Below are 15,511 nucleotides of genomic sequence, written 5' to 3' on the forward strand. Positions count from 1 at the left end.
GTCTCCATGCTCTGGACACTACGGTGACAGACACCGCAAACCTTCTTGCCACAGCTCGCATTGATGTTCCATCCTGAATTAATTTTTTTCACCTTTATTTAACTAGGCAAGTCAGTTAAGAACAAATTCTTATTTTCAATGACGAACAGTGGAACAGTGGGTTAACTGCCTGTTCAGGGGCAGAACGACAGATTTGTACCTTGTCAGCTCGGGGGTTTGAACTTGCAACCTTCCGGTTACTAGTCCAACGCTCTAACCACTAGGCTACCCTGCCACCAATATTGCAATATTATTTTTCCGCTAGTTGGCTGTACCTGCACCAAAACGCCAGTATTTTTTCTTTAAAGCTGGTTCTCCATCTTTTTTTAAAATAGGGAGCAAATGTGTTTCCAGCACTTCCATAACTAACCGAAACTCATGTTCTCAGTGCTCTCCCTTGTCCCTCTGCAGTAGATCTATGGTGAGCAAATCGGTTGGAACATCGAATCACAATACGTATCGTCATCTTAGTATAGTGATATCAGTAGTATCGTGAGGTCCCTCCCAACCCTACGCAGTACCTTAAGCAAAGCGAATGCTTATTTTCTGTTCTCAAAATGTTTTGCCCCAATGAACATGACCCTGCTGGCTGCCTTTATGCAATGATCAGCTATTAATGGGGACACGTTCAGTTGGCTCATCAGGCAGGAACACCACCAACTGAGGGAACTACAGAGTGGTGTACTTGAAAAACATCTTGCAACATTGGCTGCGTTTACACAGGCAGGACAAATTCTGATAATTTTTTCCCCCTAATTGGTCTTTTTACCAATCAGATCATAGCTGAAAAAGATTGGATGTGATTGGTCAAAATACCAATTAGTGGAAAAAAAATCTGAATTAGGCTGCCTGTGTAAACAGCCATTATAACCCAGTTGAGAGAGCATCAGTACTCACCCTGACCCATGATGCACCACCACAGCTACCAGGTCATACAGCCACCGGTCAGGTAATGCCTCCTCCGGCTGCTCAAACACAACAAAACAGAACATTTCTCCAGACATCTGAAGCCTTCAGCCTTTGACATAAGGATTTTTGAGGCTCATTTCACAGACATTAAATCGCATCCAATGGAAATTCCTAGTGTTTGGATTATCACCTACTCATGTCCACTCCTCAGAGATGATACGTAGGGCCAGGTCTCAGTCCGTAGGGCCAGGTCTCAGTCCGTAGGGCCAGGTCTCAGTCCGTAGGTCCAGTCCGTAGGGTCAGGTCTCAGTAAGTACCAGTCCGTAGGGCCAGGTCTCAGTAAGTACCAGTCCGTAGGGCCAGGTCTCAGGTACCAGTCCGTAGGGCCAGGTCTCAGTAAGTACCAGTCCGTAGGGTCAGGTCTCAGTAAGTACCAGTCCGTAGGGTCAGGTCTCACCTCTAGTAAGTACCAGTCCGTAGGGTCAGGTCTCACCTCTAGTAAGTACCAGTCCGTAGGGTCAGGTCTCACCTCTAGTAAGTACCAGTCCGTAGGGTCAGGTCTCACCTCTAGTAAGTACCAGTCCGTAGGGTCAGGTCTCACCTCTAGTAAGTACCAGTCCATAGGGTCAGGTCTCACCTCTAGTAAGTACCAGTCCATAGGGTCAGGTCTCACCTCTAGTAAGTACCAGTCCATAGGGTCAGGTCTCACCTCTAGTAAGTACCAGTCCATAGGGTAGGGGTGTTTAAGGCTTTGCCAGCAGCAAACCATGGAGACCATGGAGAGATGACTCTCACGAACACGAAGGTGTTCTCTGTTTCGCTAAAAGACCCCCACAGGGACTCAGGGGTCTGAAGTCCGTAACGCTGATGACTTCTGGTCTGTAGCGTCCGAACCGTTTACACACTAATATCACCCCCTTGTGGAAAGATGACTCTTGAACAACCCCCCCCCACAAGTGTCACGGGACTCGTCTGAGGATAAAAGTTTTTTTATTTTTATGAATGGAAGTATGAAGGTAGTTTTTGTGCCAAAAAAAGGGGTTAAATGTCCAGTCGAAAAGAATGACAAACATTTTCAGAAAGTCTGCTGCCTCAGTTTGTATAATGGAAATTTGCATATAGTACAGAATGTTACAAAGTGATCCGATGAAATGCAAATAATTGCCAAGTCCCTCTTTGCCATGCAAATTAACTGAATCCCCAAAAAACATTTCCACTGTATTTCAGCCCTGCCACAAAAGGACCAGCTGACATGTCAGTGATTCTCTCATTGACACAGGTGTGAGTGTTGACGAAGACAATTCTAGAGATCACTCCGTCATGCTGATTGAGTTCGAATAACAGACTGGAAGCTTCAAAAGGAGGTGGTGCTTGGAATCATTGTTCTTCCTCTGTCAACCATGGTTACCTGCAAGGAACCAATACCGTCATCATTGCATTGCACAAAAAGGGCTTCACAGGCAAGGACATTGCTGCCAGTATGATTGCAACTAAATCAACTATTTATCAGATAATCAAGAACTTCAAGGAGAGCGGTTCAATTGTTGTGAAGAAGGCTTCAGGGCGCCCAAGAAAGTCCAGCAAGCGCCAGGACTGTCTCCTAAAGTTGATTCAGCTGCGGGATCGGGGCACCACCAGTACAGAGCTTGCTCAGGAATGGCAGCAGGCAGGTGGGAGTGCATCTGCACACACAGTGAGGTGAAGACTTTTGGAGGATGGCCTGGTGTCAAGAAGGGCAGCAAAGAAGGCAGTTCTCTCCAGGAAAAACATCAGGGACAGACTGATCTTCTATAAAAGGTACAGGGATTGGACTGCTGAGGACTGGGGTAAAGTTATTTTTCTGATGAATCCCCTTTCCAATTGTTTGGGGCATCCGGAAAAAAGCTTGTCCGGAGAAGACAAGGTGAGCGCTACCATCAGTTCTGTGTCATGCCAACAGTAAAGCATCCTGAGACCATTCATGTGTGGGGTTGCTTCTCAGCCAAGGGAGTGGGCTCACTCACAATTTTGCCTAAGAACACAGCCATGAATAAAGAATGGTACCAACACATCCTCCGAGAGCAACTTCTCCCAACCATCCAGGAACAGTTTGGTGATGAACAATGTCTCTTCCAGCATGATGGAGCACCTTGCCATAAGGCAAAAGTGATAACTAAGTGGCTCGGGGAACAAAACATCGATATTTTGGGTCCATGGCCAGGAAACTCCACAGACCTTAATCCCATTAATAACATGTGGTCAATCCTCAAGAAGTTGGTGGACAAACAAAAACCCACAAATTCTGATAAACTCCAAGCATTGATTATGCAAGAATGGGCTGCCATCAGTCAGGATGTGGCCCAGAAGTTAATTGACAGCATGCCAGGGCGGATTGCAGAGGTCTTGAAAAAGAAGGGTCAACACTTAAAATATTGACTCTTTGCATCAACTTCATGTAATTGTCAATAAAAGCCTTTGACACTTATGAAATGCTTGTAATTATACTTCAGTATTCCATAGTAACATCTGACAAAAATATCTAAAGACACTGAAGCAGCAAACTTTGTGGAAATTAATATTTGTGTCATTCTCAAAACTTTTGGCCACGTCCATGTAAAAAAAAAAAACACTTCCTGAGCTTTCTACCTACCTCCTAGATAAAGACACTTCAAACAAAAAAACACTGAGCTTTCTATCCATCTCGTAGATACAGACACTTCAAATCCGCAGGATAAATTATCATTGATTATTGTATTGATACCTTAAGGGGTCCTAAAATTCTAAATAAAAATGGACCAAAATAATTTCACATGTTGACTTTTAACCCCCCCAGAGGTTTAAGGGTTAGTGCTAACCTGTAGTAAATACCCCCTCCCCAGAGGTTTAAGGGTTAGTGCTAACCTGTAGTAAATACCCCCTCCCCAGAGGTTTAAGGGTTAGTGCTAACCTGTAGTAAATACCCCCTCCCCAGAGGTTTAAGGGTTAGTGCTAACCTGTAGTAAATACCCCCTCCCCAGAGGTTTAAGGGTTAGTGCTAACCTGTAGTAAATACCCCCTCCCCAGAGGTTTAAGGGTTAGTGCTAACCTGTAGTAAATACCCCCTCCCCAGAGGTTTAAGGGTTAGTGCTAACCTGTAGTAAATACCCCCTCCCCAGAGGTTTAAGGGTTAGTGCTAACCTGTAGTAAATACCCCCTCCCCAGAGGTTTAAGGGTTAGTGCTAAAACCCCCTCCCCAGAGGTTTAAGGGTTAGTAAATACCCCCTCCCCAGAGGTTTAAGGGTTAGTGCTAACCTGTAGTAAATACCCCTCCCCAGAGGTTTAAGGGTTAGTGCAAACCTGTAGTAAATACCCCCTCCCCCCCCTCCCCAGAGGTTTAAGGGTTAGTGCTAACCTGTAGTAAATACCCCCTCCCCAGAGGTTTAAGGGTTAGTGCTAACCTGTAGTAAATACCCCCTCATGTCCAGGCCTCGTAGAGGGAACTCGACATAGGTGGTTACTTTGTTCCTCAGGTAGGATGTCCAGTGGAACCTCTTCAGGTGCAGACACAACACCTTGGGCAGCTTCTGGACCCAGAACTTCTTGGTTGATTTCTGTCTCTTCTTACACCTGTGGCACATATAGAGCTCTGCCTGGTCTAGTTCCTCCAGGTCAGTGAAGCTACACAGGCAGTCTGAAGAAGAGCAGGGACAGAGAGATGTCGTGGATTACACTAAACCAGAAAGGATTTAAACCTGAAATGGCTTGAGTCAATAAGTATTCAACCCCTTTGTTATGGATAAGTTCAAACAGTAAAATATAATAAGTAAGTAAATGTAAAACATTTGCTTAACAAGTTACGTAATAAGTTGCATGGACTCACTCTGTGGGCTAGTAGTGTTGCCCACAGAGTGTTTAACATGAATGACTACCTCATCTCTGTACCCCACACATACAGATAATGGTAAGGTCCCTTAGTCGAGCAGTGAATTTCAAACAGATTGAACGACAAAGACACCTATTGGTAGATAGGTTAAAAAAAATACACTTTGAAAATATCTCCCCGGAGAGGAAGGAACCCAGTCAGAGATTTCACCATGAGGCCAATGGTGACTTTAAAACAGTAACAGAGTTTAATGGCTGTGATAGAAGAAAACCGTATGGATCAACAACCTTGTCGTTACTCCACAATACTAACCTAAATGACAGAGTGAAAAGGAAGCCTGTTCAGAATAAAAAATATTACAAAACATACATCCTGTTTGCAACAAGGCACTAAAGTAAAACTGGGGCAAAGAAACTAACTTTATATATTGAATACAAAGTTTTATGTTTGGGGCAAAGCCAACAACATCACTGAGTACCACTTCATATTTTTAAGCATGGTGGTGGCTGCATCATGTTATGGGTATGCTTGTCATCATTAAGGACTAGGGAGTTTAAGGACAAAAATAAAACAATACAGCTATAAGCACAGGCAAAATCCCAGAGTAAAACCTGGTTCAGTCTGCTCTCCACCAAACACTTGGAGATTAATTCACCTTTCTGCAGGACAATAATCTAAAACACAAGGCCAAATCTACACTGGAGTTGATTCCCAAGAAAACATTGAATGTTCCAAAGTGGCCTAGTTACAGTTCTGACTTAAAATCAGCAAGACTTGAAAATGGCTGTCTAGCAATGATCAACAACCAACTAGACAGAGCTTGAATTCTTTAAAGAATAATGTGCAAATATTGTACAATCCAGGTGTGCAAAGCTCTTAGGGACTTACCCAGAAAGACTGAGGGATATGAATACATTCTGAAAGAAATGTAGCCGCTACATACAAACACCATACTAGGAGCTATATGTAGTGAATATATCTATAGTTGAAGTCTGAAGTTTACATTCCACTTAGGTTGGAGTCATTAAAACTCGTTTTTCAACCACACCACAAATTTCTTGTTAACCAACTATAGTTTTGGCAAGTCGGTTAGGACATCTACTACTTTGTGCATGACAAGTAATTTTTCCAACAATTGTTTACAGACAGATTATTTCACATAATTCACTGTATCACAATTCCAGTGGGTCAGAAGTTTACATACACCAAGTTGACTGTGCCTTTAAACAGCTTGGAAAATTCCAGAAAATGTCATGGCTTTAGAAGCTTCTGATGGGCTAATTGACATAATTTGAGTCAATTGGAGGTGTATCTGGTGTACCAACAAAACACGCACTATGTCCCAAGAGACAGAGAACACGCACTATGTCCCAAGAGACAGAGAACACGCACTATGACCCAAGAGACAGAGAACACGCACTATGACCCAAGAGACAGAGAACACGCACTATGACCCAAGAGACAGAGAACACGCACTATGACCCAAGAGACAGAGAACACGCACTATGACCCAAGAGACAGAGAACACGCACTATGACCCAAGAGACAGAGAACACGCACTATGACCCAAGAGACAGAGAACACGCACTATGACCCAAGAGACAGAGAACACGCACTATGACCCAAGAGACAGAGAACACGCACTATGTCCCAAGAGACAGAGAACACGCACTATGACCCAAGAGACAGAGAACACGCACTATGACCCAAGAGACAGAGAACACGCACTATGACCCAAGAGACAGAGAACACGCACTATGACCCAAGAGACAGAGAACACGCACTATGTCCCAAGAGACAGAGAACACGCACTATGTCCCAAGAGACAGAGAACACGCATTATGACCCAAGAGACAGAGAACACGCATTATGACAGAGACAGAACACGCATTATGACAGAGACAGAACACGCATTATGACAGAGACAGAGAACACGCATTATGACAGAGACAGAACACGCATTATGACAGAGACCGAGCATATTAAACTACACCTATACATTTGTTTACGTCCACCACTGTTCAACAGAACATAACTCATCTTGTATGGGTAGTACATAGAGTGTGATACGCCCAGTCTACTCCTCAGTCATATGTATCTACAACAGAACAGGTGCAGGCAGTCTGACAACCAACAGCAGAATAGAGCTACAGTTGAGTACATTAGAGCATCAACGGTACAATAGAACTCACCTCGTAACGTGCAGGTAGGACCAGGCTCTTGGTCCTTGGCTCTCTTGTGTCTGAACTGATTGGGAATATCCAGGGACAGATCTGGAGGCCGGGGGACATTTGGAATTTCTGTTAAGTTCCTGATTTGACGGAATTGAAATGGAATTGACCCCCTAAAGGTGGACTGACAGTGGACAGAACTTACCAAGGAAAGGGTCAAACTTTCTAGACTCAGTCCCACAGATCAGGCAGTTGACTTCATTCTGCAGAACGCCGCCAAATATAGACGTGACCACAGTAGAACTGCCGTTTCTGAAAAGACAAAGCAGACTTCAGAGTAGCCACTTCAGCAAGCGTCTCCAACGTGGTAGTGGAAATACATGTTCCTTTCAACAGTATTGGTGTAGAAAACAGAGGCTCTATCCCCTCTCTCACATGACCGCAGCATTCAGCTGGACAGCATTCTCACTCAACAGAAACCTTTTATTTGAGGCCATTTTCATCTCTGTTTTAGCGTTTAGAAATCAAAGTAATTTATGCATCTATTCCCCCTCAAGTATTTGGACAAATTCAAATTTTTATTTTGGTCCCATATTACATCACGCAATGACTACATCAGGGTTCCCCAACTGGTGGCCCGTGGGCCAACTTTAGCCCACAGGTGATTTTATTTGGTCCCCCAAGTTATGCGTAAGAAATTATAATGGACATAAAACTAAAAACACCCGTAAATCAGCGACAGGTGTTTTTACATTTTGGAAATGTGATCAAAGTAATCCCACACATAAGTAATTCATTTAACCAGGCAAGTCGGTTAACAACAAATTGTTATTTACAAAGACGGCCTACCAAAAGGCAAAAGGCCTCCTGCGGGGACAGGATTAAATAAAAATATAGGACAAGTGACCGTATACAAATTTATACAAATGTAAGCAAGGTTTGGGATTCTTACAATTTGCAGTCCAAAAATGTATTGTAATTATGTTCAGGCCCCCTGACCATCCCCTCAGTTAAATATATATGGAAATACCTCTCGGCTCGTGGCTGAATTAGGCTGATGATCCCCTGGACGACACCCGTAGACATGCTAACCTCTCACCATTACAATAGCAGTGGAGGTTAGCATTTTATATCATACCTCCAAGACATGCTAACCTCTCACCATTACAATAGCAGTGGAGGTTAGCATTTTATATCATACCTCCAAGACATGCTAACCTCTCACCATTACAATAGCAGTGGAGGTTAGCATTTTTGGTGGTTATTATACTTATGCCTCAGTAACTTTCTCACTCATCGTTATTCACGATTATCCATAACCATGGTAGCACCCACATTAATGTAGAAGTGTTTAGAAACATTCTATTATTATATATAATAAAAGTGACTCCAAAATGACAATACATTTACCATTCATTTCTATTGGACACAAAGTAATCTGAAACTACCCAAACTAACCACATCCAACCAGTCTGTAGTCACCAGCTTGATGTAGTCATTGCGTGATATGAATATGGGACCAAATACTACACTTTTGACTACTTTAATACACTAAGTGAAATTGTCAAAATACTTATGACGCCTTTAAAAATGAGGGGGGGGACTAGACACAAAGTACCTTCATTTCTAAACAGTAAAACAGATATGAAAATACCCTCAAATTAAAAGGTGACATTCTATCCTGACGCCTCAAAATGTTTCAGTCCCTGACCTGCTGTTTTGGACTCTCTAGAGACAGCAGGAGCGGTAGAGATACTCCTAATGATCGGCTATGAAAAGCCAACTGACATTTACTCCTGAGGCGCTGACCTGTTGCACCCTCTACAACCACTGTGATTATTATTTGACCCTGCTGGTCTTCTATGAACATTTGAACATCTTGGCCATGTACTGTTATAATCTCCACCCGGCACAGCCAGAAGGGGACTGGCCACCCCACATAACCTAGGAAGAAACCTAGAGAGGAACCAGGCTTTGGCCTTTCTAGGGAGTTTTTCCTAGCCACCGTGCTTCTACACCTGCATTGATTGTGGTTTGGGGTTTTAGGCTGGGTTTCTGTACTTGATTGATTTGATTGAGTATAAAGTCCAATTAATTTGTTTTACTGTTTAAATAAATAGGTAGGGGATTGTACATAACTCAGAATGGTCTTGTTTGTCCTAAGCCATCTGCTGTGGTAAACATGCATCAGGGTTCAGCTTCTCTATCTGAAATCCAGATACCATGGCCGGCCAATGGCTCCTGTACATGGAAACACCAGACAGACACTACTATCCAATCAGACGAGAAAGGAAGTTCTTACATGCAGCATTTTCCCCCCGCGGCGGGCAGTTTCCCCTCGTCCTGGGGTACCGGGAGCCCGTCTTGTGACAGAGTAGGGTTGTCTCCTGACACTTTAACAGAATCCGGTGGAACGGGGAGAGCGGGGTGCTTGGCTCCGTTCAGACCGCCCTGTAGTTCTCTATGGAGATGGTCCAGCAGGTAACGCATGAACTCATGAGCATCCTGCTGCTGGTACCCCCTGGGAACAACACAGGGTCAAGGGTCAAGGACATCAACATTACCCCCTGGACTCAACACAGGGTCAAGGACATCAACATTACCACTCAACACAGGGTCAAGGACATCAACATTACCACTCAACACAGGGTCAAGGACATCAACATTACCACTCAACACAGGGTCAAGGACATCAACATTACCTACCCCCTGGACACAACACAGGGTCAAGGACATCAACATTACCACTCAACACAGGGTCAAGGACATCAACATTACCACTCAACACAGGGTCAAGGACATCAACATTACCACTCAACACAGGGTCAAGGACATCAACATTACCACTCAACACAGGGTCAAGGACATCAACATTACCACTCAACACAGGGTCAAGGACATCAACATTACCTACCCCCTGGACACAACACAGGGTCAAGGACATCAACATTACCACTCAACACAGGGTCAAGGGTCAAGGACATCAGCGTTACCACTCAACAGTGATATGTTTTGAACATGTCTGCGACCCAAACGTTAAGGCTGCTTTAGACATGCTGAGGGCAGATCGAGATCCAATATAAAATGACACTAACAGATCTATAATAGATGGACTGAAGGTGCCCCCCCCCACTCTTCCCTACCAGCCAATTAAAGTTCTGACGAGCGAGACAAAGTCTGAGGATATAAGGACAGTAATGTTACAAATAGGAAGCTCAGGTTTCAATAGGTGATAAGACGTCATGAAAGGATATTTGGCCTGGCAAAGCAGGCGCTGACTGAATGGGAGCTCATAGGAGGTTTTTACTCCACTGGTCTCGGGAAGAAATTACCAGTCCTCAATGTCTGAGAATAAAATTCTATCTGACACGAGACACTCAATTGTTGGTCTTAAATATTACAACACTGCCACAAAGAGAGAGAAGGCATGTTGATTTAGGATCAGGACTCCACCTGTCTATTTAATCTTAACAGATGTTCTGAAAGGCCAAAACTGATCCTAGATCAGTCGTCTTACGTTATGATCCCAACATTAAATCGGAGGGGAAAAGCCCATTGAGCAGACATTGCTGAAATGAAGAGGTCTGTCATAGTACCTGAAGCTGGGCATGATTTTCCAGACAACGTAGAACAAAGAGTCGGGGCTGAAGGCTGTTGGGCCACCCTGCCACAGATAACACAGGGTCTTCCTCAACTCCTCCACCAAGGACCTGGGAAACAGAGACAAACATAGGACTACTGTCAATACCAGGAACCTCCAAGAGCACAACTCCTTCAGTTAAACATCCTCTGTGCTGCTCACTAACTCGAAACCAATCATCATATTTTTTTGTGCAACAGTATGTTCTAAATCAAAGATGAATGCACAAAGCAAGAATATGTTAGCTACATTAAAAAGCTAAGATAAAACATGTAGCCAAAGATTATAGGGTCCCCTAAGAAACACTTATCAACACTTTGGTTCCAACCCTGTCACAATAAATCCTCTGGCATTTAAATTCTTTGTCATGTCAAATCACAAGTCAAATCGCAATTCCAACATCTGGTTAAAAACAGGCCTATAAATTGTTTGCCCATGTCATGCAGCTCTACATGCAGTGTAGAAATTCTCAAATGAGTGCAGGAAATGCAGAAACTGATGAATATAATTTTGGGTTGAAGTTGAACAGTATAAAACAATGAGAAAGGAGAAAGACCCATTGAAATCACTTACAATGTACAGTACCAGTCAAAAGTCTGGACACCTACTCATAAGTCCCCCCCCCCACACTATTTTCTACATTGTAGAATAATGAAGCCACCAAAACTAGCTTTGCACACTTGGCATTCTCTCAACCAGCTTCATGAGGTAGTCAACTGGAATGCATTTCAATTAACAGGTGTGCCTTGTTAAAAGTTAATTTGTAGAATTTATTTCCTTCTTAATGCTTTTGAGCCAATCATTTGTGTTGTGACACGGTAGTAGTGGTATACAGAAGATAAGAAAATAAGGCTAAAGACCAAGCCCAAGAAACACGAGAAATGGACATTAGATATGTAGGAACTCCTTCAAGATTCTTGGAAAAGCATTGTAGGTGAAGCTGGTTGAGAGAATGCCAAGTGTGCATAGCTGTCATCAAGGCAAAGGGTGGCTACTTTGAAGAATCTAAAATATATTTTAGATTTGTTTAACACTTATTCGCTGACTACATGATTCCATATGTGTTGTTTCATAGTTTTGATGTCTTAAATAAAAGCCCTGGAATGAGTAGGTTTGACCAAACGTTTGACTGGAGCTGTATGTGTTGCCACCCTAGTGCCATGCGCTACTCATAAAGCACATTAACTTATATTATTCAAAAACATAAAATAATGTTAAATGTGTATTTTTATACCGTGATATGATATTTGGTCCATATCGCCCAGCCCTATGGTGTATTTTTGACTCTTACATGCGGGTAGATTAAGGCTTTGGCGGGTAGGAAGTCCATTTAAACAGCCACATTGGCAGATGGTCAGGGGACAACAGTGGGAGCATTTCACCAGCCACGTTGGCAGATGGTCAGGGGACAACAGTGGGAGCATTTCACCAGCCACGTTGGCAGATGGTCAGGGCACAACAGTGGGAGCATTTCACCAGCCACGTTGGCAGATGGTCAGGGGACAACAGTGGGAGCATTTCACTCGTATTTGTGAATAAAATAGTCAAGTATGATCACATGTAGAGCAAAATAAATGCTGCAGTAGCAGTTTAAAGTATTTCTGCCATTTTGTTAAATAGCTGGTAAATGAATGGCACAAAAAACTATATCCCACCTCGCGCTGCAACACAGCCTGGCTGGGTGCCGAGTGAGACATTCATTTTTAGAAGGCATAAAAGTTGGGTCTAATTTACTCAAAACTAAAGTTTACTGAAGTGAGACTGTCCTCATGTTTCTTGGCTACTTAGATTTTGTTCACAAAATATGTTTCTTTTCAATGTCTGAATATCAGGGTCGAGGGAAGAGAGCAGCTACTGGTCAGACTCACACCCTGACTGACTCCAGTGGTTAAAAGAAATGGAGCAATAGACCACATTACTTCATACTAGAACCACATGTATTGGTTTACAAACAAAGTGTTACGGTTTATGGAAATGTTTTATATTGGCTGGTAAAAATCTGCGTGGCTGGTAGATCTGCCACAGTGGCTGGTGGACCAAAAATGTAGCTTCAGGCCCTGAAAACACACACACACACGTAAGACCTTACACACTGGTGTCCCCCTGGCTGCGGGTGTGGTACATCCGTCGCCCTGCAGTCTTCCCGCTCCGCAGCGCCACCGCTGGCAGCTCCATGAAATAACAGCTGAACTGCTGGATGTTGCTGGAATAGAAAAAGCTTCTTAACACCCAGCCTCTTCCCCCCCCCCACACCCTCTTTCCCCACCGGCCCGGCCCGGTCCAGCCTCTTTCCCCACCGGCCCGGCCCCCAGCCTCTTTCCCCACCGGCCCGGCCCAGCCTCTTTCCCCACCGGCCCGGCCCAGCCTCTTTCCCCACCGGCCCGGCCCAGCCTCTTTCCCCACCGGCCCGGCCCAGCCTCTTTCCCCACCGGCCCGGCCTAGCCTCTTTCCCCACCCAACCCAGCTTCTTAACACCCAGCCTCTTCCCCCAGAGGCCGGCCATGACCACAGACCCCTGAGCCAGAGGCCGGCCATGACCACAGACCCCTGAGCCAGAGGCTGGCCACACAACAGAGGCCATATAGAGGCCAGAACCAGAGCCTTATTAAGCCACACAGCTCACCTGAGTTCCAAACAGGGACCATAATGGGCCTTGGCTCACCTGAGGGACTTACCTGAGAGACTTACCTAAGCCTAACCACAACTCCCCTGAGGGACTTACCTGAGAGACTTACCTAAGCCTAACCACAACTCCCCTGAGGGACTTACCGGAGACACTTACCTAAGCCTAACCACAACTCAGCCGTGAGGGACTTACCGGAGACACTTACCTAAGCCTAATCACAACTCAGCCGTGAGGGACTTACCGGAGACACTTACCTAAGCCTAACCACAACTCACCTGAAGGACTTACCTGAGAGACTGCAGGATGGCATTCATAAAGCATGTGTTGCCTAGGTTACGTAATCCCATGGCAGAGAGAGCGGAGGCCCCACCCTGAGAGGAAGGAGAGACCATAGCTGAGCCATTAAGAAGCAACAGTGCACACACAGGGAAACTGACATTCCTCTATTAGAAGGGTTACAGAAGTTGGGGCAGCCATCATAAGTAGTCTGAGGGTGTCAAAGCAGACATGACAGCTAGACTGTTTCGAGAACAGTCAGTCTGGGTTTACAGCAGCTAGACTGTCATTGTCGTCTAGCCCAGAGCTCTGCTGACACTACAGAGACTGAGCTTGTACTGCACATTTCAACAAAGACATTCCATCTATACCCTGCAGTATGTTGTCAAACTCAGCAGTTTAAATGGAATTGAAGAAGTTAATAACAAGCTTGTCACAGTCTGTAAACTGGTAGCCATTTGGGTTGTCAGTCTGTAAACTGGTAGCCATTTGGGTTGTCACAGTCTGTAAACTGGTAGCCATTTGGGTTGTCAGTCTGTAAACTGGTAGCCATTTGGGTTGTCAGTCTGTAAACTGGTAGCCATTTAAACTGGTAGCCATTTGGGTTGTCACAGTCTGTAAAACTGTCTGTAGCCATTTGGGTTTGTCTGTAAACTGGTAGCCATTTGGGTTGTCACGGTCTGTAAACTGGTAGCCATTTGGGTTGTCACAGTCTGTAAACTGGTAGCCATTTGGGTTGTCACAGTCTGTAAACTGGTAGCCAGCCGGTCTGTAAACTGGTAGCCATTTGGTTGTCACAGTAAACTGTGTAAACTGGTAGCCATTTGGGTTGTCACAGTCTGTAAACTGGTAGCCATTTGGTTGTCACAGTCTGTAAACTGGTAGCCATTTGGGTTGTCACAGTCTGTAAACTGGTAGCCATTTGGGTTGTCTGGTAGCCATTTGGGTTGTCACACAGTCTGTAAACTGGTAGCCATTTGGGTTGTCACAGTCTGTAAACTAGTAAACTGGTAGCCATTTGTTGGTTGTCATTTGGGTTGTCACAGTCTGTAAACTGGTAGCCATTTGGGTTGTCACGGTCTGTAAACTGGTAGCCATTTGGGTTGTCACGGTCTGTAAACTGGTAGCCATTTGGGTTGTCAGTCTATACTGGTAGCCATTTGGGTTGTCGCGATATTACGGTAATATCATTGATGACCGACAGCCATCGTCGATGGTGACGACATCGTGATGTGACAGACAATAGTCTAACCTATTCGAACCTGACTGGCGCTGGGCAGTAAAGAGCACCAGTGACAGTCAGTAACTCAACCTATTTCTATTGGCTATTTGCTGTCCAATCAGAAAAGATTGTTTCTATTTCTCTGTCTCTGATGCATAGACAAACTATTCATGTATTTTAATGTAATACTTAAAAACGTACGCTATATTCCCTTCTGTTCCCATTTGATTGGCTATGAATATGACTCAGTCTTTCATTGGTTTATGACTGCATGGCTTTCTCCAGATCAAACTGTGGGACCCATCTCAGCCAAAAAAGTTGACTCAAGATAGCCAAAAAGCACCTGGATGATCATTAAAACTCTTGGAAGAATATTCTACGGGCAGATGAGTCAAAAGTATAACATTTTTGACGACATGAGTCCTATTATGCCTGGTGAAAAACCAAACGCTGCATTCCACAGGAAGAATCTTATAGCAACGGTAACACATGGTGGTGGTAGTGTGATGGTTTGAGGAGGCTTTGCTGCCTCAGGACCTGGACAACTTAATAGAAGGAACCATGAATTCTGCTCTGTATCAGAGAATGTCAATCCATCAGTCTGGGAGGTGATGCTGAAGCCAGCTGGGTCATGCAGCAAGACAATGATCCAAAACAATTAAGTCCAAATGAAAATGGTTAAGAAGCAACAAATTTGAAGTTTAGGAACGGCTTAGTCAAAGTCCAGACCTAACCCCAATAGAGATGTTGTGGCAGGACATGAAACGACCAGTTCATGATTGAAAAC

The 15,511-nt window shown here is 44.3% G+C and overlaps 1 protein-coding gene across 2 annotated transcripts in view; it reads right to left on the bottom strand.

Annotated features, from left to right (window-relative positions):
* The window catches only part of usp3 (ubiquitin specific peptidase 3), a 29,211-nt gene that overhangs the window by 1,975 nt on the left and 11,725 nt on the right, over positions 1 to 15,511 (bottom strand). For both annotated transcript variants that reach the window (XM_042325720.1, XM_024405704.2), the window contains exons 6-13: positions 13,515 to 13,597; positions 12,690 to 12,803; positions 10,557 to 10,670; positions 9,263 to 9,481; positions 7,166 to 7,272; positions 6,982 to 7,062; positions 4,365 to 4,597; positions 937 to 1,004 (exon numbers count right to left, since the gene is read on the bottom strand). In XM_042325720.1, coding sequence (XP_042181654.1) covers positions 937 to 1,004; positions 4,365 to 4,597; positions 6,982 to 7,062; positions 7,166 to 7,272; positions 9,263 to 9,481; positions 10,557 to 10,670; positions 12,690 to 12,803; positions 13,515 to 13,597 — 1,019 coding nt within the window. The remainder of the gene's footprint in view (positions 1 to 936; positions 1,005 to 4,364; positions 4,598 to 6,981; positions 7,063 to 7,165; positions 7,273 to 9,262; positions 9,482 to 10,556; positions 10,671 to 12,689; positions 12,804 to 13,514; positions 13,598 to 15,511) is intronic.

Source organism: Oncorhynchus tshawytscha, linkage group LG01, assembly GCF_018296145.1.
Source record: "Oncorhynchus tshawytscha isolate Ot180627B linkage group LG01, Otsh_v2.0, whole genome shotgun sequence".
Classification (NCBI taxonomy): domain Eukaryota; kingdom Metazoa; phylum Chordata; class Actinopteri; order Salmoniformes; family Salmonidae; genus Oncorhynchus; species Oncorhynchus tshawytscha.